The 22,905-nt window shown below is 35.2% G+C and overlaps 4 protein-coding genes across 10 annotated transcripts; all 4 read right to left on the reverse strand.

The window, feature by feature from the left end:
* Positions 1-442: 442 nt before the first annotated feature.
* Positions 443-7,424, reverse strand: LOC108228099 (F-box protein CPR1). 6 transcript variants are annotated; one of them, XR_010284597.1, is made up of 8 exons: positions 6,199-7,424; positions 5,203-5,607; positions 2,309-3,274; positions 2,153-2,209; positions 1,928-2,017; positions 1,482-1,601; positions 1,176-1,396; positions 443-1,020 (listed from the first exon to the last, which is right to left on the reverse strand). XR_010284597.1 is itself a non-coding variant. In XM_064079719.1 (2 exons), the coding sequence occupies exon 1, from the start codon at positions 7,373-7,375 to the stop codon at positions 6,242-6,244; it is 1,134 nt and encodes a 377-aa protein (XP_063935789.1). In that variant the 5' UTR covers positions 7,376-7,424; the 3' UTR covers positions 4,860-5,607; positions 6,199-6,241. The 6 variants fall into 6 exon arrangements, 1 of the variants encoding a protein (XP_063935789.1); XR_010284596.1 differs by having other exon boundaries at positions 2,153-3,274; XR_010284598.1 differs by having other exon boundaries at positions 1,157-1,396; positions 2,153-3,274.
* Positions 7,425-9,411: 1,987 nt separating this feature from the next.
* Positions 9,412-11,275, reverse strand: LOC108226788 (flotillin-like protein 4). Its single transcript, XM_017401783.2, has 2 exons — positions 10,250-11,275; positions 9,412-10,149 (listed from the first exon to the last, which is right to left on the reverse strand). Exons 1-2 carry the CDS (start codon positions 11,174-11,176, stop codon positions 9,613-9,615), a joined length of 1,464 nt encoding a protein of 487 aa, XP_017257272.1. The 5' UTR covers positions 11,177-11,275; the 3' UTR covers positions 9,412-9,612.
* Positions 11,276-13,836: 2,561 nt separating this feature from the next.
* Positions 13,837-15,187, reverse strand: LOC108226188 (aspartic proteinase CDR1-like). Its single transcript, XM_064080166.1, has 2 exons — positions 14,401-15,187; positions 13,837-14,357 (listed from the first exon to the last, which is right to left on the reverse strand). The coding sequence occupies exons 1-2, from the start codon at positions 15,185-15,187 to the stop codon at positions 13,837-13,839; spliced, it is 1,308 nt and encodes a 435-aa protein (XP_063936236.1).
* Positions 15,188-15,484: 297 nt separating this feature from the next.
* LOC108224732 (BRAP2 RING ZnF UBP domain-containing protein 2) lies at positions 15,485-22,407 on the reverse strand. Of its 2 annotated transcripts, none has more exons than XM_017399443.2 (12): positions 22,146-22,407; positions 21,192-21,307; positions 20,995-21,103; positions 20,734-20,848; positions 19,971-20,068; positions 19,523-19,629; positions 19,118-19,367; positions 18,942-18,995; positions 18,571-18,687; positions 17,330-17,394; positions 16,535-16,583; positions 15,485-15,864 (listed from the first exon to the last, which is right to left on the reverse strand). In XM_017399443.2, exons 1-12 carry the CDS (start codon positions 22,341-22,343, stop codon positions 15,709-15,711), a joined length of 1,434 nt encoding a protein of 477 aa, XP_017254932.1. In that variant the 5' UTR covers positions 22,344-22,407; the 3' UTR covers positions 15,485-15,708. The 2 variants fall into 2 exon arrangements, with proteins under 2 accessions (XP_017254932.1, XP_017254931.1); XM_017399442.2 differs by having other exon boundaries at positions 18,571-18,708.
* Positions 22,408-22,905: the final 498 nt, after the last annotated feature.

Consider the following 22,905-nt stretch of genomic DNA (forward strand, 5'->3'; position numbering starts at 1 on the left):
GGTTGTCATATTTCTCTTTCTCTTTCTTATATCTGATTTCAGTTTTAATTCCTCTCATGTCTAAGCATCTGCAGTTGCGTCTCAAGGTGTTGAGGTTTACTCGCTAAATTAATATATAATCCCGATAAATTAATATAGTTTTCTGGTCCCGACCCTAGTTTGGAGAGGTTTTATGTGAATGTGTTTTTTGTTTATGTACAAAAAAAATTGTTTTGTGTTGGTTGTAAAGTAGGTTAATATTGTTGATTCATTTTTTTGATTTTGTTTGTGTTATTAGGAGATTAGTATAGGTTTCTTGACCCTAAAGGCTTTTGTAGATGTTATTAAGCTTTACTATGCACTTCTTGTTTTATCCTGCCACTTCTGGTTTTAGGGACATTCTTTTGAAAATGGCCTAAAATTCGGACAACGAAAATGACTTAAAACACGGACATAAACACGCTCAATATAATATCCTACAATATAAATTACATAAATTCAAGCCGGGTTGATATATTCTGCAGACCACCAAAACAGAAACAAGCAGCAGCATCCATGAAAATAGAGTATACAATACATGAAAAGATCAGTACTAATCAACCAGGATATGGCCAATTAAGCATATTATCAACCTAAACTTGAACTGTTGCTAAAGCGTGCACAAAACCAAAGTTGAATAAAAGCTGGCCGCTAACTATCTTGCTTTACTGAGCTAACCAAATGTTGAGGTTCACATTTTCATCCACCAGAAGCACATGCATTGGTAGCGTTATCAGGAATTAACTCTTCTGCGCTGGGGAGTTGTTTTCTTCATCACCAACTCTTTTGCGCTTGGGAGTTGTTTTCTTCATCATACACTCCACAATCTCGTCGAGTCTTGCCTCTCTATTATCTTCCACATGCCACAGCTTCGCAACAGGATAGCGTCCGCTTGGGTTATGTTCATTGATTTCCTCTAGACCCCTCTTTACAGCCTTAAACAGATACCCCCATTTCTTTCCGCAGCTTCTTCAGCTCTGCATCTTCTTCGTCCACCATCTCCTGCATATGCACATACGTACAGGACACAACCATCATCCACCAATTTTTAGGAACTTTCAAAGTGGTCGACATTGATCAAAATAAAGTTCTTTTTGCAATTTTACTCATTTAGTAGTAAAAGAAAAGAAAAATTTACAGTCTCATGATGATCATACTTTCTCAATTCCTCCTTCCTTCACTTTCTTGAAAGGGTACCAAGCCGGGTCTTTAAGTTTTTCCTGCCATTGTGTACACTCCTGGGTGGCTTTCATTATCGTGGCATCATTGGACAGTTTAGCCGACTGTCTTTTCGAATAGATGTTGATGAAAGGAGATATATCTATCTCTCCATAGCTTTGATCTCTATTCCATACTCACTAAAATACTCTGGCAGATTCTATCAGAATAATAAACGATTTAGAAAAATACAAATTAAAAGAAGGGGGACGGGGACATATCTTGAAAATGAACAAGTTAAATACCGAAATAAGCAGCTCTTTAGCCGCTCCATTCTCTTCTTTGAGCTGAAAGTTCTCAACAGCAAGTGCATTGATCATAGATTCCTGATACTGATTATGTTCTCGAGTATCCTGGTTGACTTCCTGTGCCCAAATTTATATGGTTTTGAATGTACACTCTGTTAGTCTGTTTCCCATCTCGTTTTCATTTACTTTTAAAATATCAACAGATTGTCAGACTCAATTTCTGATAGTAGAGGATGAGTAGCACTACACTACAAGACTAGGAACCAATAGATCAACATGTATAGCAATATGAAGACCTAACTGATTGAAAAAATCAGGGTTATTGCATGCGCCAACACAATATATTCATCAGAGGATGTAATTAAAGCACTAAGTAGGCCTAAATGACAGAAGATTAAACCAGGATTATCGCATGCACTAACACAATTCTATAGAAAACCAACCTTAAGCTGGTCCACGATCCCGAGAATGCTGGAAGCAGCACGTCGTAGCTCCGAGCGAGCACGGTGCAGCGCATTTGGACAATCATTCCTCTGGCAACAACATAATAAATCAGTAGCCATCGAACCCAATACACGGACTTGCATAATCTATAGAAACATTGGTATTTCACCATTCAAGGACAGATTAATATCGAGAAACATTATTAGTATCCTGCTATTACATACCTGGCCAGAAGCACGAGTCCTCGACATCGCCTCAACGGTGAGTAACTAACGGATGATCTGCATCACAATGTAAAATGAAGTATAAAGATGAATTGCATCAGACACAGTACAGTAAATTTCAAGTAAATATTGTTGCCAAACCATAAAACAGAACACCTGGTGAAGAACTCAACACCTTCGATTCCTCCTCAGGATTGTCCTTGCATATGCAGAGACAATATAGTGCTACTACATGCAAACAAAGCTTCTCTTGAAGTTTACAAGGGCTTAAAACACACTTCAGGCATTGAACACGTGTAGGAGGTACCGACATGTGTCTTCATATAAGATTACATGCATTTGTGTGTTAATTAAGTGCAATTTTGTATCCCGTTTATAAGGCTTATTAGGTGAAACGTACACGCAACATGTTAATTTACTAGAGTTTTAGTTCTTCTGATTACAATGACAAAACAAGTACATAATGTAGTTTTCAATTTTCATTTGGAAAATAATCAAGTTTTCTTTACTTGGAGATAAAATTGATGAATAATTTTATTTACCCTCAATTTTCAACAAACCCTGTGATAAGAAAAGTTCCACTTTTTAAATTAGTAGACTGAGAAAAGAAAAAATTAAATTAAATGAGAGCTAGCTTTTCCACCACCTGTTGATGATCACATCAAGATCGATTAATTTTGGGCAAAAAAAGCAAAAGCTGATCGGAATCTACACAATGATGAACTCACTGTTACAATTTACCTTTACTATCCGCTCTGCATCATTCAACAATGATCTCCCCCGAAGACATCACAGAAACCAATCTACTTTGATGTATCTAGCTGCTCAAAAATTAACACTGTAATCTTTCTATTATACAATCTTTACAGAGTGAGAAAGAATACCTGAATCATTTCTCTCAAAATCAGAGGACCACACCAGGAGTAACTTATGAAAGGAAGAACGAAAGAAGTTTAAAACCATGTAGCAACCCAGGAGAAGAATCCCTATCAATATCAATCCTTGCAGTGTAGTCGGGCCAAACATGGCGCCCACTTTGCAATTTCTCAAGGATTCACCCATTTCAGAAATTATCCAAGTAGAAAACATAACCTTACAATTTTAAACGGACCAAGCTCTTCCCTGTAAATTTATTGCAGATCACAAACTCAACTTGCATATTATAAACAACTTACAAATCACATAATCCACAAAGCTCCAGTCCTGATTATTTTAAATTTATAACTTAAATAGATGCCTGCTACTGCTAAAAAACACATCCCAAGTCTAGCATAGCATATATGTTCATGACTTCAGCATTCTAACTCATGTCCTAAGGTTCGGCATGGGTACAGACTACCAACATGCAACTTTAATATAATGAAAAAAAATACCTAAGAAAGCCATAACCATGCTTCACGATATTACTAACTTACCTACCCAGGCATCTGAACAGAAAACATAATAATAATAATCTGGTATTTGTGGAACTGACAACCAGAAAACATTTGAAGAAAGTGGTGATGGTTTATGAAAATTCTTCGACCAATCGCTGTTACAATACCATAATATACACCCCAGCAAGTGAAATTTTCTGGTAATAAAGGTAGTAAATATATTATCATCTAATCTACCGGATATTACAATGAACTTCCATTCTTCTCATGCCATAAAGCGAAGCATATTAGGCCATGTTTGTTTAGAGGTATTATAATCCCGGATTATTATCCTATTTATCTCAATTGTAAAGGATTATAACCCCATGAATTCATATCCCAATCACTATTTTAGTCCAATTCTATGGGATTATAATACTTTGTGAGAGAACGTATTACAATCCCATGGAAATGAATAAAAAAGTGATAGCAAAACAATCCCGTGAAATTATAATCCCTCTTAATTTTTTTTATAAAGTAATGTAGTTATCCTGGAACTATAATCCTTTCAAACAAACACGGCCTTAGGTGTTTAGCCTGATATCACAAGAGATAACAAACACCACAACAACCTGGCAGGAGGTTGTGGCGTTGGACTTTCTCAGGTGTCCACTGTGGTTTTCGGGCTCAAAATATGTAGCAACTTGCTATAAAATATGTAGTGACTTATCAAAAACATACTACAGAGTTCTAAGACATATTCAAAGGGAAAAGGACGGGCTGAGATGTCATTTTCCAGGTGTAATGGAACTGATTCTTACATGAACTTCGATGTGATTGTCCCAATCTAACTACAATAAAATTATAAATATATAATTAATAATTTTTCCCACACGTGTTACTACTTCTTGCAGGCACTTTGGTGGAGGTTATTCCCAGATATTTCACTATTTCTGGTGTGCTTGGCTGTACTGTTAGAATATTGGGATTATACACAATGATAGAACATCACAGAAATTTAGTTGATATGGACACTAACACTACACATAACCAATTAAATGTTCAGAATCATGTGCATATTAGAATAACAATACGCATGGAACAATCCAAGGCTAAATGACTAAAGAGAATATAATACTTTGCGACAATGCATTTTTATCAGCTCCCACGCCCACAATTACGGAAACAATAAAAACAATAATCGACTCTAATAAGATGGTATATAGCAGTACCACAGAACTAGCTAAAAGTTATCGATAAAAACTAAGTGCTTGGTTGTATATGCAATAGCCCTTAAAGCTGAAAAATTCATAGATAAAAATGATACAATGCAGGCAAGGATAGGCATGGCTAAAATATAAACTTAACTGTCAACTGATTGTAGAAGGCATTAGATAATCCATCATGAAATACCACCAGTATGACAACACAAGACAAATTAACATTGCAGCCACCTATCAGAACTCAAAAGCAAACAAAAGGAATTACAATAAGAGATATTGCCATTATTGACCAGCACAATATCACAGTCCTTATTATTTTTCTAATTATCATCTTCATGAGCATTACAGTTGACTTTTTTAAATCCCAAAACTTGTACTAGGCTCCCTGTATACTAGAAAAATCGATGCATTTCAAGTGAAACTGAGACAATTCTTATCTCTTTCTTATTGGAATCATACAAACAGCACTCACAGCATCAGTCATCAGTAAGAGATCTCCACTACAGAAGTAACCGTGAACAATTGTAGAAATTCATACTTGGAGAGTCGTGAGTGAGTGAGGGAGGGAGGGCGGGAGTCAACTTGGCTCGACTTGAGTTTTTAATTTAGTCCAAATATCTGTTCGAGCTCGATAACAAGTTTGCGCCGAGTCGAGCCGAGCTCGAGTCCCACCGGCACATTAGATACAGATAGGAACAGCTACAGCCTCTCTTCCCTTCGCGTAGAACACTAAGCATGTAAACAACCTAGGATCGTAAGAAACTCAACTAGGTAGGTGAGGATCGAGTAATATCACAAGAGATAACAGACAGCAGATAACAGCCTGCAAAAGGTTGTGGCGTCGAACTGTCTCAAGTATCAACTGTCGATAGCCAGCCTACAATGTTAAATACCAGGACTCAAAATATATAATGCCTTCTTAACAAGAAACTAGAGAGTTGTAAGACATATTCATTAGGGACTAGGATGGACTAGGATTGTCATTTTCCATGTTTAATAGAACTGACATGGACCGCGATGTGTTTGCCACAATTGAACAAAGTCTATCTACATGTGAATATTTATTTTATCAGCTCAGACCATCACAATTACAGTAACAAAATAATTAAATATAGTAGGCTCGGATCAGATAGTATACATCAATTCCATATGACTAGCCAACAAGTATTAAAAAAATCTCAGGTAGGAAGTTGTAACTTGTATATGCAAAATCCCTTCACAGTATCAAAGTCATAGATAATAAAATGCAAAAAAGAACATGGCTTATGGTAAAAACTAAAAAGCATATAGATAATCATATAGTTAACTGTCGACTTATGGTAAAAAGCATTAGATTATACAACATAAAATGACACAAGGTAGACAACATAAGGCAAATTAACAGTGTAGCTATCTATTAAAATTCAAAAGCAAACAGAAAGAAACTACAATAACAGAGATACTGCCATTTAAGTAATCAGCACAATACCAGAATCCTCATTGCTTTTTAAATTATCATCTTTCCGAGCATTCTAGTTGACTTGTTTGAATCCCGAGACTGAAACTAGGCTCTCTGTATACTTGAAAGTTTGATGCATATCAATTGCAACCGGGACAATTGTGGCCTTTTTCTTGTTGGTGTCATACAAACACCACACGCCCTCATCAGTCATCAGTAAGATATCCCCTCTGGGTAAGTAGCCGTGAACAGAATCTACCGTCAGATCCAAATCAACACTAAAAACTATAGTCCAAGATGCCTCTACTCCACCACCACGCAGGCATGCCTCATCATCCAACTTCCACATATCAATCTGGTTACTCGAATTCTTATTCCTCCATAGCAATAAAGCAATAGACGCATCAAACTCGGTGACACGAGCATTAGAGGTCGTAACAGGGAACTTTAAACCACTATTCATCACCTCCTTGTTCAAATCGAACGCCATCACACCATACAATCCAGTGCAACAAAGGAATCCATTAACACAAACATCAAAAGCATCATCAAAAGGAAGAACTACCGGCCCAGGCAACTTTCTCCAAGCATTCCTATTAGCCGAATACACCTCTGCGGAAAAGGGGGGCGCTACAATCCTAACAACCTTAAAATCATTATCTATCGGGTCAAAACCAAACCCCAAAGCCTCTCTACGATAATCATGACATATACTATACGACGGAATAACTTTCGACTGTCTAGTAGCAGGATTCCACAGATAAGTATTAGTTTCACGATTCGCGAAAGGCGAACAATGCCATTTATATTCAGGAGGAGTTTCAGAAAGAGCAACAGAAAGACAAACAATGCCATTAGCAGAACCAACGAGTATACAATCAGGCACATAATCAAACTCACCTCGAGAAAACGGAAACCTGAGACGAGCCACAATTCGACGAAAATCGACGCTGAGGAGTGAAATTGAGGTGTGACTTTCCTCGTATTCATCGAGGGTGTTGACGATGAGGGTTTGATTAGTGTTGAAGCTTTCGATTGAGTGACGGAGCTGAGATTTGACGAAATTAGGGTTTTTAATTAGGGAAAGCCAGGCTTTAGAGACGGATTGGCAGCGGAATATGTATTTAACAGGGAGGCGTATGAGAATCTCGGTGATCAGATCGTCGGGGAGTATCGCGCCGACCGGAGGAGAATCAGTTGTCGCCATTTTTGAGTTGAGGCTTGCGTTTCTGTCTGGGACTGTGATGTTACGGTTATTCGAGTTATTAAATCATAATAAAATAATTTTTCTCAAAAATATTTAAAATTTATTTTCAGAAATAGAGTCGATTCTAACATGCAATCTCGTTCGTAATATCAGTTGTTTTGAAAATTAATTATACTGTAATATAATTTTTGTTGTAATTTAGACCGTATTTAGGTATCATAAAATTCACAAAAATGTCTAAAATAACAAAATTTGAAGAATTTAGTTTCAAATTCCATTTATTAATGCCAGATAATCTATTGTTTTGAGTTTTTGAAGAAAACACTAAATCATGTTGCCTTCTGATCTAACAATCCCCACAAAACATAAAACAATTTTACTTTTGGGAGTAAAATGCTTATTCATGTTGCGCTGAGGATTTCAAAACACTAAAATGATGCGGTGTTAAATGGAAAAAAGGGATAAAATGTTGCACCATCTAACCTTATGGATTTGCAAAATGATAGCTGACAGGCCATCTTCTCTCACAATTTGACATTATGAATTGCAAAGTGCTAGAGAACGGTCATTTGCTTTGACGGAAAGTAATATTTGGAAATATTTACTTAAATTGAGGTTCTACACCTTTTGAAAAACATAGGTATTTTTATAGTATCTTCGAACATAAAGTCTTTGAATAAATCTTAGCATACATCCTTATACACTCCTAACTCCTAACTCACAACCTAAAAATTAGGAACAGATTTCTAATCACGTCTCTTTCATTTAGGAACAATTCTGCACAGTTCCTTAGGATTTCTTCTATCACTTCAGGTTTGTTTAACTGTAGATTAAACATATACGTGCAAAAACTATGACCTAAAACTTTTTTTTTTCTGTTTTATTTATTTACCTTATGATCATATATTTAACTTTTATTATATAACCTTTTTATAATTTAATGAGCCTGATATATTCATAAAATAATCAATATTTAGAAATTTGTTTAGGTGGGTGATAAAATATTAAATACTATATCATTCGTATATTTATTAAAAAGCTAATTTATTTACTTTGCCGTGCGTTTTATTTTTATTATGTAGATATGATGTCTACTATGATAATTTTTTGAAAAAAAATTTATTCGAAAATAAATATTTTTAGCATGATTTGAAATAAAAATTATTTTTATTTATTCAAAAGAATGATGCATTGTGATATAAAATTATATTAAATTTTTGTATAATTATTTTTGAACATAACTATGTCCAGTAAAAATTATATATTTCATAGATATATTGATTTTTTTTGTAAGGTATAGATAAATTGATTTGATAAATGTATTTAACACATATTTATATATTATATATTATATATTATTTTTTCATAGAAATATAAAAAATATGATTTAGTGTCTTATGACAAAAAAAATAAGATATAAAACTATAAAAAATTGCATTAATAAAAAAAATAATGTATATACATAAGTTTTTTTATACCAGTTATACTTGATAGATTCAATGGATAATAAAGAAATGAAAGATTCAATGGATAATAAAGAAATGAAAGTGACTAATATGTTCCTAAATTTTAGGTCGCGAGTTAGTAGTGTATAAAGATGTACGCCAAGATTTATTCTAAAATCTTTATGTTAGAGCATCTCCAAGAGCTTCCTTGTTGGCTCTTAAATATAATATAAAAAATGTGGCTCTTAGTAATTTAGGACAAAATTAAGAGTGTAAACTCTAACAATACTCTCTACATCTCTTTTCTATTTCATATTTTATTCATATATTGGGCTCCACTATAACAAAAGAGATGGAAAGATAGAGATGAATTGGAGGGAAAAATTTTTTTATTGTGGAAAGAATAAGTTAGGAGCAATGTGGTGGCTCTTAACTTTGAGGAGAAAGGAGAGAGAAACAAGAGGCTCTTAGTGAGTCTCTTGGAGCAATATTTTTCCTCTCCCTCCTCAAATCTCAAGTTAGGAGCCTAAACGAAGAGTCTCTTGGAGATGCTCTTCAAGAAGCAAATAGAAACTGCGTAAGCAAAGGATTAAAAAACACTGGACAGTCTAGTAATAAAATAATAAAATGTCATGCTACTAAAGAAAGAATCACTCAAATGGAAGATAGAAAACAATGCGGAATCAAAGTTTCTGCAACTTCTATGAACCAAACTAATACTAGGCGAAAGAACTAAATACTTATTACCATAATCCTAGACATATTCTTATTGTCCAAACCAATGTAATCAATTTAGGCCTTGGTAACTTTACTGGAATCAGATGGCAAAGTGCCTAACCAAGTCGGTGGAAGCATCCCAGTCTGATCATTAACCGTCTCAAGCAGCGGAGGTAGCATCCCATACAAACCAGCTATCTCTTTCATTGCACCACCAGATCCGCTGCTGGAACCGCCCTCAGCAATACCATTACCACTAGCCCCTGTCCATATATTAATCTTTGGCTGCATCCCGCGAACTGCCTCAGCATTAAGCTTGGCAATGTCCTTGAAGGTGCCTCCATGGATCATCAAGTAATCTCTAAGAGCAGAGTAGTTCCCACCAACTTGTTTGAGGAGGTTTCCAAGGTAGAATCCTTGTGCTTCGGCCACTGCTGCCATTCCTTCAGCTTCTTTCATTTTTGAATAGAGATCCGCCTCTGCTGCTCGTTGACGAGCATATAGGTCTGCATCTGCACTTGCTCTCTGTGCTTCAGCAGTTTTTTGCTGCTCAAACAGAATTGCTTCAGCCGCTTTCTGTTTTTTATACAGCTCTGCATTCGCCTCTTGCACCTATATAAAAGAAAACAAAGCAAACATCTTTGTAAACGGCAAGATTTCATGTAAATTGCAAATTTGTAAACGAAGAAATCATGACAGTGGATTTAGTCACCTGTATGTCATAATCAACATTGGCCTTACTGAGATCTTGAGCCCTGAGTCTCTCAGTCCTAGTTAAAGCATTCTTCTTCTCCACCTCCATCTGCAGAGTTGCTTCCCTTATCAAAACAGCCTTATCTGCCTCAACCTGTGCCACCTTAGCAGCCTGAGACCACACCGCCTTTTGCTTTGCCAACTCAGCATTGGCTTGCTCCACCTCTGCATCCCTCTGATTCTTATAAATCTGCACCTCCGTCTTCACCCTGATCTCCTCCTTATTCCCTTCTCCTTGCCTCCTCGTCGACATAATCTTTGATTCTGCATCAATCTTTGCTGCATTCTGCAGCGTCAGCCCCTCTCGTTCCTTAGCTCCAATGGCACCCTTCATCTTGGCCTCAGACACATCAATCTTAGCCTGATTAGCCGCCTCCATCTGCGTCTTCTGGCCTAAATAAGAAAAGTACTCATACCCCGGAACATCCACAAGCTGCTTCACATTAGCATTATAAATATGCAGCCCAAATTGATCCAATTCCAGCTGCACCTTATCAAAAACCTCCTGCTTAAACTGCTTAGTCCCCTTAAAAATCTCCTCCATTGTCATCGAAGCAGCAAGAACCCGAGTCTCCCCCTCAATCACTCCCATCACAAGCTCCTTCACATGATTCGACAGCTTGTCATGAGCCGACACCAGCTTCGCGTACCTCAAAAGACTAGCGTCATCACAGGCACGCGGACCAATGGTGAAAACAGCAGGCAGAACAAAAGGAAGCTTCTCAGCACTCATTGCTTGAACATCAAAAGTGTAGTTAACAGGGGAAATATCAACTCTGATGCATTTCTGGCCCGGAAAAATCCATTTCTTCTTCGCGAGATGAATGTCATTCACCCCTAAGCCAGTGATCACCAGCATCTGCGATGGTCCTGCAACCTTAAGCATTTTCGAGATTTTGTTAAATTGTAAATGTGAAAATAAAAAATGCAGGCAGTGGTGAAAGCTAGTGAGGAATGATGAATATATAGATGGATTAGTATAAGGGTGATAATTCAAATGTGTGAAGTTGTTAAGATAGATAATGAGTTGGGGAAGTTGTTACGTTAAAAATGATAGCTCAACGGAGAAGTAGCAGTGATCAGGACTATGAGCTTTGACTGTGAAATGTGATACTATAAAGGCGGATCAGTTAAAATTTTAATCTTTATCGAAATACATGTTCCACCCTGATGAAACATTCAAGGCAAATGTATTGAATAGGGGCGAGCATGAAAAACTGAAACCGCAAAAAAAACCTAAAAAAACCGCAAAACCACATCGAAAAAAACCAAACCGCAAATAAAACCGAAAATAACCGAAATAAAAAACCGAAATTAGTGGTGCGGTTTTATTTTCGGTTTTATGCTAAAACCGCACCGAAATTAACCGAACCGAAATATATATATATATATATATATATATATATATATATATTAATAATAGTAATAAAGCACTTTAGTCATTTTTAAATTTCACATCTAATTTTATATGAAGGTTCTTCTTCCATACTTGCATATTTGCTGAGTCACTTAAATAACCAGGCACCCAAGTATTTGGAGTAGCGCTTGATCAAAAACTGGGGCAATTGTGATTTGCCACAAAGCAGAAATATTTCAGTTGTTCATCTGCTGATCAAATTTTATTATGAAACCTATTCTACTTTTTTTATTTATGTACTTTTTGAAAACTTTTTATTTGAATTTCATGATTAGTTGATTTTGGGTAATTTTATTGACTTGACATCATCTAATTTCTTGTCAAAATATGTATGTTTTAGTTTTTATTGTGTATTAAGGTTTTTTAGATGAAAGTATGTAATGTTTCCTATATCCTCATATAGAAACAATAGTAAATAGTAACCGAACATAATGAAAATTTTATATTTTTTTAAAAAAATCATTATGCACAAAAAAAAAAAGAGTAGCAAATAATGGTGGAAAAACCGAAAAAAAACCGCAACCGACTAATGGTTAACCGCAACCGAAAAACCGTTTTAGTTGGTGCGGTTACGGTTAATGATGATTAACCGAACCGAACCGCATTCATCGGTTTGGTAACGGTTAATGTCCGGAACCGCACCAAACCGCACCATGCACACCCCTAATATTGAATGAACGAAAAATGATATTAAAATACTAAATAAACCATAATATACGGTAAAATCTTACAAGTCTTGCCTAACAGAAAGATTACAAATGCCTGACAAGAAATAGATTACGAAATGATGATATATGTCATATAAATTTAAATAAAATGATAATGTTATTTTTTGCATTAGAAATGTATTATTGGAGTTTTATTGAATGTATTAACGATTGATTACCTTTTTCGTAAAGATATAGTTTTACAATTATTTCTTTCCAAGTAAATAGATAGTAAAAATAATAAATATTTTTATTTTTATTAATTTCAAATTATATTTTTTCATTTGTAAGAAAAATAATACTATTGATTATATATGGGCTCTTATTTATTTTAGGATGAAATGCATTCCGATTAATAAGAGTTACAAAAACATGTTGGTCAATAAGTCATTTATATAATATTTAATATTTATAATAATTATTTTGTCAAAAAGCGCGGATAAAAAGTAATTTAAGAATGAACATACTATTATAAAATATTCGTATATCTTGTTATTTGGTGATTCACAGTATCATACAAGATGCTAATTATTGTCCGAAATGAAATCATATTTTGAGTTCAGTTCATATTTCTATACACTGATGGCAGCATTTGGAGGGGGTTTGAATGAGAGTCGACCCCGTTTCTGTGCTTTCTCTCTTTTCATCGGTCGTTTCCTCTTCTCCTTCCCCTCTACTCATCTAAATAATCATAATCATATTAGAAGATCCATTTTCTCCTACCTATTGTTTTCTTTTTCATTTTTCTTTCAATAATCTTCATTTTTGGGTGTGAATCTTGCATTCACTCTTTGAGTGTTTTTATGTCTCTTCTTTTGAAGTGGTTTGTGTCTCTCCTTTTGGAGTGTGTCGCATGTTTTAGTATGTTTTGGTATGTTATTTTGGTCCTTTGAGGGTGATTCAATTGATGTCTTGGAAGATTCGGAAAGTCCGTATCAAAGCTGGATCGGTGTGGATTATTACAAGAGTTTACCTTTCACAACAGAATATTGTTCATTTTTTGAAGTATTCCATCCACGGCATGTCTATAGCTGGTATCCGGCAACTAGATAGCTGGGTGAAGTTTTTTCAATCTCGATTATACAATTGGGAATTCTGAACACTGGGATATCAAGTATCAATGGTTCTTATGTGTTACGGTCAATTATGATACTGCTGTTTTCAGGGATGTCGGTGCAATTTGAATTGATTTGGATGTCTTTGATTTCATTCTTAGATTCAAGAATTTTTATAATTCTACTTGTTAAACAGTCAGAAAACAAATTATTTTGTTTTTCCACCTAGTTGTATCGTCAGTTGATTAATGAAATCTCCTGTATTTATTTGGCAAAAAAAAAAACATAAGTATATGAAAAGGCGCATCTTTGATGAAATTCATTCGAAAATGCAAGTTTTATTCATTTTTATAGTAGTGCAGTTAATTTAGACCTTTTTGCTGCAATCTGTAGCCTGAAACGAAACCATCTTCTTCCGAAGATCACAAGACACCACAAAGTTCCACTGCAATGCGCTTCCAAAGATGGGGAGCGGAAAAGGCCAATGAGTAGGCGCCACAGTGAAGCAAGTCACCCCATCCGACACCTCCACAAATATATTCGACTCAGGGATTTCTAGTACTGCAGCATCCTTAAACTGGAAGCCAATCCTCGGAGCTTTGATATCTGGCTTTGTTTTATAACAAAAGTGAAATGTCCTTCCTGGATCATCAATGGTTTCAACCTCACTCATAGCTTCCTTTATCGCGGAAACAATACTATCGTAGAATTCACCCTTTGGAAGGTAAGTCATTGAGCTCCCGGAGTCGAGCATTATGTTGCCACTTTGAACGCTTCCTCCAGGTTTCTCCACCGGAACCTCGAAAGATTTGTTTCCAACGATAACCTTTTCAAGATGTAAATTGTAAAGTTTCGTAAGGGGTGTGAAAAAATGGCGTCGAAACTGCCCTGGAAAGCGAAACTTGGGCATTTTCACCAAAGTGAATTGTACTGGTCTCATTTTGAGAGAATGGAACCAGACAATAAGAAAACCTCCCTCGAATCGATTCTTCCAGCTGACTAACTATCGAAAGAGCCCCTCTTCCCAGACCAATGACCCCCGAACTACTGTTACTAAATAAACCCCGATTATTGTGTCCGCATCCAAAAACATACTTTTCTATTGAAGTTTTTCCGAAAGTTAGTGTCTCTGTAGCTAGATGACCATGGCTGTACGATCCATCTCCGTATGTAACGTTATACCGACATCTATTATGCTTTTGAGTACATTTGGCAGTGAAGCCTTCGAATGCTTTACACTGATTCGATGTACATTTCAGAGTCTTGTAACTTGAAGAAGCTCGCTGATTGAAGAGGGGATTGATATGCTGGAAACATCTCTTACAAGGCTTGCATTGTATCCAGGTTAGATCACTCCCTGTATCTGCAGTGACCAGGATTTCAACTGGTGGAGTACCGATAAGCAGTTTCATCAGGTAGTCACCCTCAACTTGTCGAAGAGTGGATTCAATTAAACATGGTGATTTAGACGGGCTTATGCACTTGGGTTTGAAATGACGAGCAAGACGTGAATTTGAACGACGAATAACATTTTCTAAGCGTTCAGAATGGGTGGCTAACGGATTATAAAATGGTGACAGTGGGGAGAAGTCGCGGTGGATGAGATCTAGGCGTAAACCAGAAGTTGTGGATGATACAAGAGACTCGTGAGCTTCACTGCATAGGGAAAGTGAAACTAAAATCAAGCAGAGAGACAAGGTGGTGAAACAGACCGTCATGGCTGATGGGGATATCAAAATGCACGCTCTGAATCACTAACAATCAACTCTGTAGCTGGAGCAAGTTATATATAGATGCAAGTAGGCGGTGCGACCTCAGTATACTTATTGCTTCTTGGCTGTAAGCGCATTGCTGGCGCCTTTCTACTACTTTTTTTCAATGTTTTCGGCTGTTCATTTGGAACAGGCTAGAAACGGAAAAGAGCAGGTTGCGAGGACCTATTATTTCATGGTAACTTCTTGTTTGTCTTAGAATTATTTGTCTTGGATTTATTTTTTCCTATTTGATTATTAACATAATACAAAGAAAATGATAATTCAGGAATTACCAAAAATATGTAACAAAATGACGACTACAATTATCCCTATGTTCGCTTATTATATTTTAGTATAGATTTGTATTTCTTCTTCAAAATTCTTCAACTTCTATTCATCAAAAATTTCAGGTACCCCCGCCTTGTCCTATTAAATTGAGCCAACACACCTTTGATGTACAAGTCTACAACACCAGACCTTCAAGTTTAGCCACTTCTTTGTGCATTGTTCTTATGGCTCCTTTTACTAGTTTTATTTGAAGAAATCTCGGGCAATTCACCTCCCACCTTGACTTGTTTTGATGCTGACAGGTGATCGTTTTGAGCATTTGCATCCTCCAGGGCCAACATTAACTTCATGAGCTGCAGAATTAAGTACACTGTTATCTACACTATTAATACTATTAAAGACGGAACATTAAAAGTTTTGTTGGTCGGTGTTTTGGCCTACAGGCCTTTTTAATTTATAATATATTCTAATAGGTCTTCTTATTATAATTTTAATAGCTTTTTGACGGGATATTTGGTCCACATGCCTCTTTTATTTATAACATATTATAATGGACCTTTTTATCATAATCGTAACTTATTTAAACTCCCGCTTGGTCCATTTCACTAAATGGTCATCCTCAAGTATATAGTTGACATTAAAATTTCGGTTGCATAAGGTATTTTCATGATTATTTTTAGAAGATGGTAAAATTGCAACAAAAAAATTTTAAAAGTGGTATTTTTAATAAATACCCATTTTTTAAAGGGCTTAACTAATAAGAGCTTATTCAAACATGTTAATTAAAAAAAATATTTAACACACCCAATAATAATTTATCAACCCCAACACGTTTACTAATTATTTAGAAATTTATTTCAATTAAAAAACACATATCACTCTAAGACAATTTTATATTCACAACAAAAGTAATATCATAATATATGTGATAAAATAACAAATATTATAAGTCACATGCACGGGTTATAAGCTAGTATGAATTAAGCAGTCTAAGATCAAGTAATCAAGAAGAAAAACAAATACCTGCTCTTCCAATTCCTCTATCTTGTCGTCCTGGTCAGTAGTTTTCTTCCTTCAAATGAACAAGAGAAAAAAAATAAGGGAACAATATGCCAGGTAGGGGAGAGACAAATGTAATCGTATCGAGGATGATAATATTTGGGTGTAATCATATTAAAGTATCTTAAATTCATGAGAGTGTTGAATACGGATACGTTGTTGGGTGAAGTTGAGAAGTTGGAGATGCAAAAATTATAGACAGGGATAGATGTTCTCAAAAATAGCTGTGAAGTATGAGACCATCAAGTCTCATATTTCTAGTTCCTATTTGTAAATTAAGCGGAGTAATTTATGCATAATCAATGTTCCCTGGTGCCTATCCTAGCACTGTTTACATTCTCTTATCTAGTATTGTCATGTGTCCTGTTCTTACATTATGTGGTTAGTCCTGTACCTGTTAACTGTTGCAGTAATTGGTCTAGTATTGCAGCAGTCAGTGGTCTTGGTGTTCTTTTTATCTACCGGTCCAGTCTTAGGTCTGATACTCAGATAGTGGTGGTGGTTATTCCTCCATTATACCTTGTATTTTCTTTTTTATTGATATTAATATTAGCCTATGTATAAAAATCCAAACTAAGTGACACCTGTAACAATTTATGTATAATTCAATATATTTCCGGTTATTCATAATGTAGTGTAAAAGTGAATGTCTGTGCACACAACAGAAAAGACATTAAAAGCTCATTCTTTTTATGTGCAAGAAAGCTAATTGTATCTGTCAAACTTTCAATATAGCAAATATGTGGATCTAGTCACTACCTTGCTTCAGCTTCTAATATCTTTTCCTGCCAGATCGCCTTGTTGCTCAAAAGATGTAAATTGATCTACAAGTGATAAGGAAAATAGCTATTAAGTTTCCACCAAGAATATCACAGTTCACCAACCAGAAATAATATAGTAAGATTGAACTTCTTTGTATTATATTCAATATATCAACTCCAACAAAACAATTTTTAATTCAAAAACCAGAGTATGGCATTAAATAAAACAAAACTGAAAATATACAAACCAATCATGAAAACCTAAAAAGTTCAACACAATAAGACACAAAGCCCGGCAGGCAACAAACCAAACGAACGAGTCAGACGATAAACATTTATGTATATTATACAATTTTCAAATATTGGGCTTAGTTTTGCATCATATAACTTAGAGTGAATTCCAATATCAGACAGTACGTCTAATGAACGAAACAGTAGTTTACCTACGTTTTAATTAAGGTCCCTTTAACAAAAATTTCAAATACCACTATAACCGATGGCCAGAGGCAGGTCTAGGGGTGTGGGGGGGCATCCAATGCCGACCATAAACTACCTTCATTTCGACAAACTTTGCTATACATATGTCCAGGGGCCCATTAGATTAGATTGATATAAGAGCTTAAATTAGTTTCTAGTTTTTGTTTTAATTTTGGTTTCTATTTGATCATTTGCGCATACACACACACACACCAACCAACATAATCAATAAAGTGATATATAGTAGGACCAAAACACTCTGTATATGCACTGGTGACTGGAAGCAGGAGTGATCTGATTTGGTGAAAGAAAAAAATACTACAGCAGTAGCGAATAAAGAATACTAAACATAAGCGTATTTAGAATATAATCATAAATTGAGGTGTTTCAAAATTTACACAGACAATTGAATACAAATTCCTTAAATAAAATATTATCATAAGCAGTAAATCACTTCTAAAACTCTTGTTCTTTTGGGGGGACTCCTCATATAACAAAACAGAGAGAAACTTTTCATCCCCTCAAATTATTTCTGTTGAAAATAACAAAAATTCGTAAGGTATTTGTATTACAGCTAGTAATGATTACGTTAAGACATAATATATTGCATATCCAATAATAGTATGAAGATTCCCTGAACATAAATCATACCCAACTAGACAAAAATTTACACTTTTAAATTGCAAATTTAATTATTACTTGTATTATTATTAAAACAGGGATATTACAAATACCAAGCCCAAGGGAGAGAATAAAACTCACATCCTCCTGAAACTTCTTCTCTTCAATAACTTTGTCCCGCTTGGCTTGCATTTTTTGTAGTTTTAAACTCTGATTTGAAGCTTTCTCAACTTCGGAAGTTTCTGATTCTTCGAATTCCTTTAGCAGAGACTCAAAATACTATTAATCAAAACATATGGCAGTTAATAATATTGACCAAAAAAACCATCAGCCTCAGCTGCCTAACTAATAGTTGTAGGGATATTTACTATAAATATAAACCTAAAGTCTAATTTCAGGAAGCTTAATTCTTCAAAAAAGTAAAAACTTCAATAATTAGCAACATCGAGTAAATTCTCAAGCTCAGGCAGGTTGTGCTACAGCATACAACAGAAATGGAGAAACAAACTTACCATCTTTTGATTCTCAAGCTGGGTAGTCAGCAGCTCCTGATACTCATTTACGATCTGGCACATAACAAAAGAATTACAGTTTAAGTTTGAGAAATTAAATGGCCCTAGAAACAAAAAAGCCACAGGGCTAATTTTGGGCATAATATATATTGATGAAAGGAAAAAATGGATTGTACAGCTTCAACTTTGCTGTTTAATTGAGCCTCCTCAAAAGCAGGATCTGAACCACATTCACAAATTCCACAACCATCATCACCATGTACACAACGGTGGTTCAACTCGACCAGCTTTCCATCAGTTTTTGACTGTATCAAGCGGTGAACGTAGTTGTCTCCCACATAGTCCCACACACGTTGGGTTTCCAATTCAAGTGAGTAACAGTGTTGTGTTTCTTTCCAGTGTCTTATAGCATGCCCTTCTTTGTACCTGCCTAGTCCATAGTTACTCATCAGAAATAAAAAATAGAAGTGTCCATGTTTTTGCATTAACTAGTAAGTGACAATATTCATGCTTTTATATTTATGAAGGACTTTCAAATATTATAACTTGATAATAAGAGGTAAATGGCTTATGCTAAATACCTTCCGCAACCTACAAAACCACAAATAACACATATCCATACATTCTCCGATGTTTGACAGATAAAACATTTCGAATTTTCAGGCTGCTGCTGACAGTATCGACATACCTGCAATAACAAGAATGAACCAATTCAATGCATATACTTACCATAAAACTAGAAGCTTGATTACATATATGTTGTGTGGAATTTAATAAAAAAATGGAAGAATAAGGCTCCTTAATGATGCAGAATAACAAATTAAGGAAGCAAGGGATGCAGGATAATAGTGTAGCAAATATTGCTAATTTGAAGTCACCTACTAACTCATACAGCTCTCATGCTCATGAACTAAGAGTTGGTAAACTCTGTAACAACTTGTATATTGAAGCTTAAGCCCTACTGAAGGGCTGATTGCATTTAAACTAAATATAAAAACGTAACAAGTAGGAACAACAAAATCTTCTTACCGGACAAGAAGAATCTGTCCATTTAGATATGCAGGAGCAATGGAAAGAATGATTGCAGATAGTTGTAAGGATCCCACTCGTATCCTGGTCCAACCTTTCTACAGGACGTAAGAAACACAAGATATAATAATTAATATTATAACAGAGCAAATAAATATCATAACAGTGCAACAAAAGCTATTTCATAGATTGATAAATAAAAAAAATAAAAAAAAAGTAAAGAGAAAAACTTAAAGTTTCTGTATTCTATTTGAGTCTTTCTAGGCATTATTTACCAATAAGGTCCTTATATCTCCTCTAATTTGGTGATAAAGTATCATGAAAACTACAGTCCTTTAGGGTAAATTTCAAAGTTCACAAAGAATGTCATATTGTCACTTCTGACAATAAATTTCTATAAGATTGGGATACTTGAAGCTAACACTTAATGAAGACATTACAAACTTTATTAGAACAACAATCTTCATACATAATAGCATCCATAAGGTTAACTTACCTTCTTAAAATAGTAAATAAATTTTAGAAATGAAACACTTTAAGATGTTTTCAGCTTTAGCACTCACATATTGATAAAATCATTCAAATATATTCCAGATTAAGGACAATACTTGCACTAAGAGAGAGATTAAAGTCGAATTACACTCTGAAATTATCATGCAATATTCCATATTGCTATTGCTCTTCGCACATAAGAGATGTATCAAACTTTACTAGGCTATACACTATACTAGTATAGTTTATACATAAGTTATGAAGATAATACCAAGACAAACCGGACAAGATGGCTGCTCAGTGGAGCTTACGGGTAAAGCCTGTGCATGTTCTATTGAACCTGTGTATTGAACATCAACTGTAAAAAGCATATGACAAGCCTCTTCCTGCATCAGAATAACGAATATCATATAAAACCAGTACAAGCAGCATCACAATATTCTTATTAATTTTTTGGCTTCATACAATTAATTTCTTAGTTTTAGTTCCAAGCCTATATGTGCATTTTTTAGAGGAAAAATAGTATAATAACCTCAAGGGAGGAAAAGTGTCTTCCATTGAAATGCTTGTAGAAAGAATCCGTTGAATCTTGCCCATCAAACCTTATCAGAACACTATATTTATCCTCCATCCCATCATTTCTAATATGCAAGAAAAAAGTAACCAGGTCACACAAAAATCCACCAATATACACTCTTGGTCAAATTAACATTGCATTTAGATTCAGACCTGACAATTCGCATTTCCAATATATGTTGAACAAACGAACCACAGAACTGACAAAAATCAGCATATGTCATGTGATTTGGCACCCCAAGCACACAGACAAGAGGTTTCCTTTCAACCTGGATTGCATAACAGAAATATTCATGAACACATTGTCAACTAATTAATACTCGAGCATTATCACATGGCAACAATTGTTCATGCTGATACCGATCCATTATATGCCTAATCATCATATAATTAAATGTTGTTATTCATAGAATTCAGTAAGCACAGACCGAGTTTATGTCCTAAGAGATTAAAACCATCTTAGATGTGTCCAGAAGAGACCAAGGCGAAACTTTCAGAAAGTGATGAAATCAACCATGGTAGATCACGTCAGAAAAAAAAATCAGAACTCAATTCAATTCAAAATCTCAAACATTGTGCATTATTTTCATAGTATTCCTGTCTAGAGCACTACTCTCTAGGTTTGATTTTGGGTGATAGTTTCGTTAATTCAATATTTGTTCTCTTCCTTCAATTACCAAACAGGAAGGCAGACAATGAACATTCCACATCCCTACTTTTATGTATATATGGAAAATCATTACTAGCGTTTGTTATAATTCGGTATAAGTTCCAACAAAAAACGGTATCAAACTTTCGAAATAACTCTACATTTTAGTTGACGCACTTCAAGAGCCTAATTAATTCATAAAAAAAAATAAGCAGCAGAATCCGCGTAAATCATCAACCAGCAATAATTACATATTAATCCCTAAATTAAGTTATTAATTAACGAGACGGTAATTCGATGAGGAGAGAGAGGGAGGGAGGGAGGGAGGGAGAGAGAGAGAGAGAGAGAGAGAGAGAGGGAGGGAGGGGAGAGGGGAGAGGGGGGGAGAGAGAGAGAGAGAGGGAGGGAGGGAGGGAGATAGATAGAGAGAGGGGGGGAGAGAGAGAGAGAGAGGTTACAGGCAAGGATGATGAAGCGGCGTCGTGGCGATAAAGAAGCATGATGCCTCTAGTCTCTTCAATTCTAGGGTTCCCGGAAGAGAAATTGAAGGACTGAGTGAGATCGGAGATGGATGAAGAGTCAACTAGGTCAACAGGCGAAGGTGTGGAGATAGGAGCAGTTGCGGCGATTGCACTCGTTGAAGTTGATTCAGCCATGGTGTTTGCAGAGGAGCTAGAGAGATGATGAGTATAATTAACGATCAAATTTGTATTTACTGATGCAAGCTTGTCTATTTATACCCGATCAAAACGGCTACACTCGTCCAGTTATTAATTAAAGTATTTATGATAATATTTTGTTTTAAATTGGTAGAAATTTGTTATTCATGGTAATCTGTTGTTTAAAATTTTAAGTTCTTTTTAATACCCTCATAATAAAAAATACAAGTAATTTCTATGGCCAGTTTAGCATGGAAAGCCGGAAAGTTCACATGTAGTAAACTCTTGTTACGAAAATGTTGTGAAAAGAGTTAATAGTAATATTTTTAGTTTAGGTTAGGATCAACATATAATAATTTCTAATATATTTTTTTATGAAAACTAGGTTGAAGATCTTTTTGTGATGATTTTATCATAGAAAGCCCGATATAAAATCTTATTTCAGAATTTTAGTGTAAAATCATATATGAGTCTATTTTGTAGTGTCCATATGGGTCGGCTCATTGTCCTCCGCTCCAGAGAAATATGGATAAAAGTACCAGCACTTACTATAAATAAT

Source organism: Daucus carota, chromosome 6, assembly GCF_001625215.2.
Source record: "Daucus carota subsp. sativus chromosome 6, DH1 v3.0, whole genome shotgun sequence".
Classification (NCBI taxonomy): Eukaryota; Viridiplantae; Streptophyta; class Magnoliopsida; order Apiales; family Apiaceae; genus Daucus; species Daucus carota.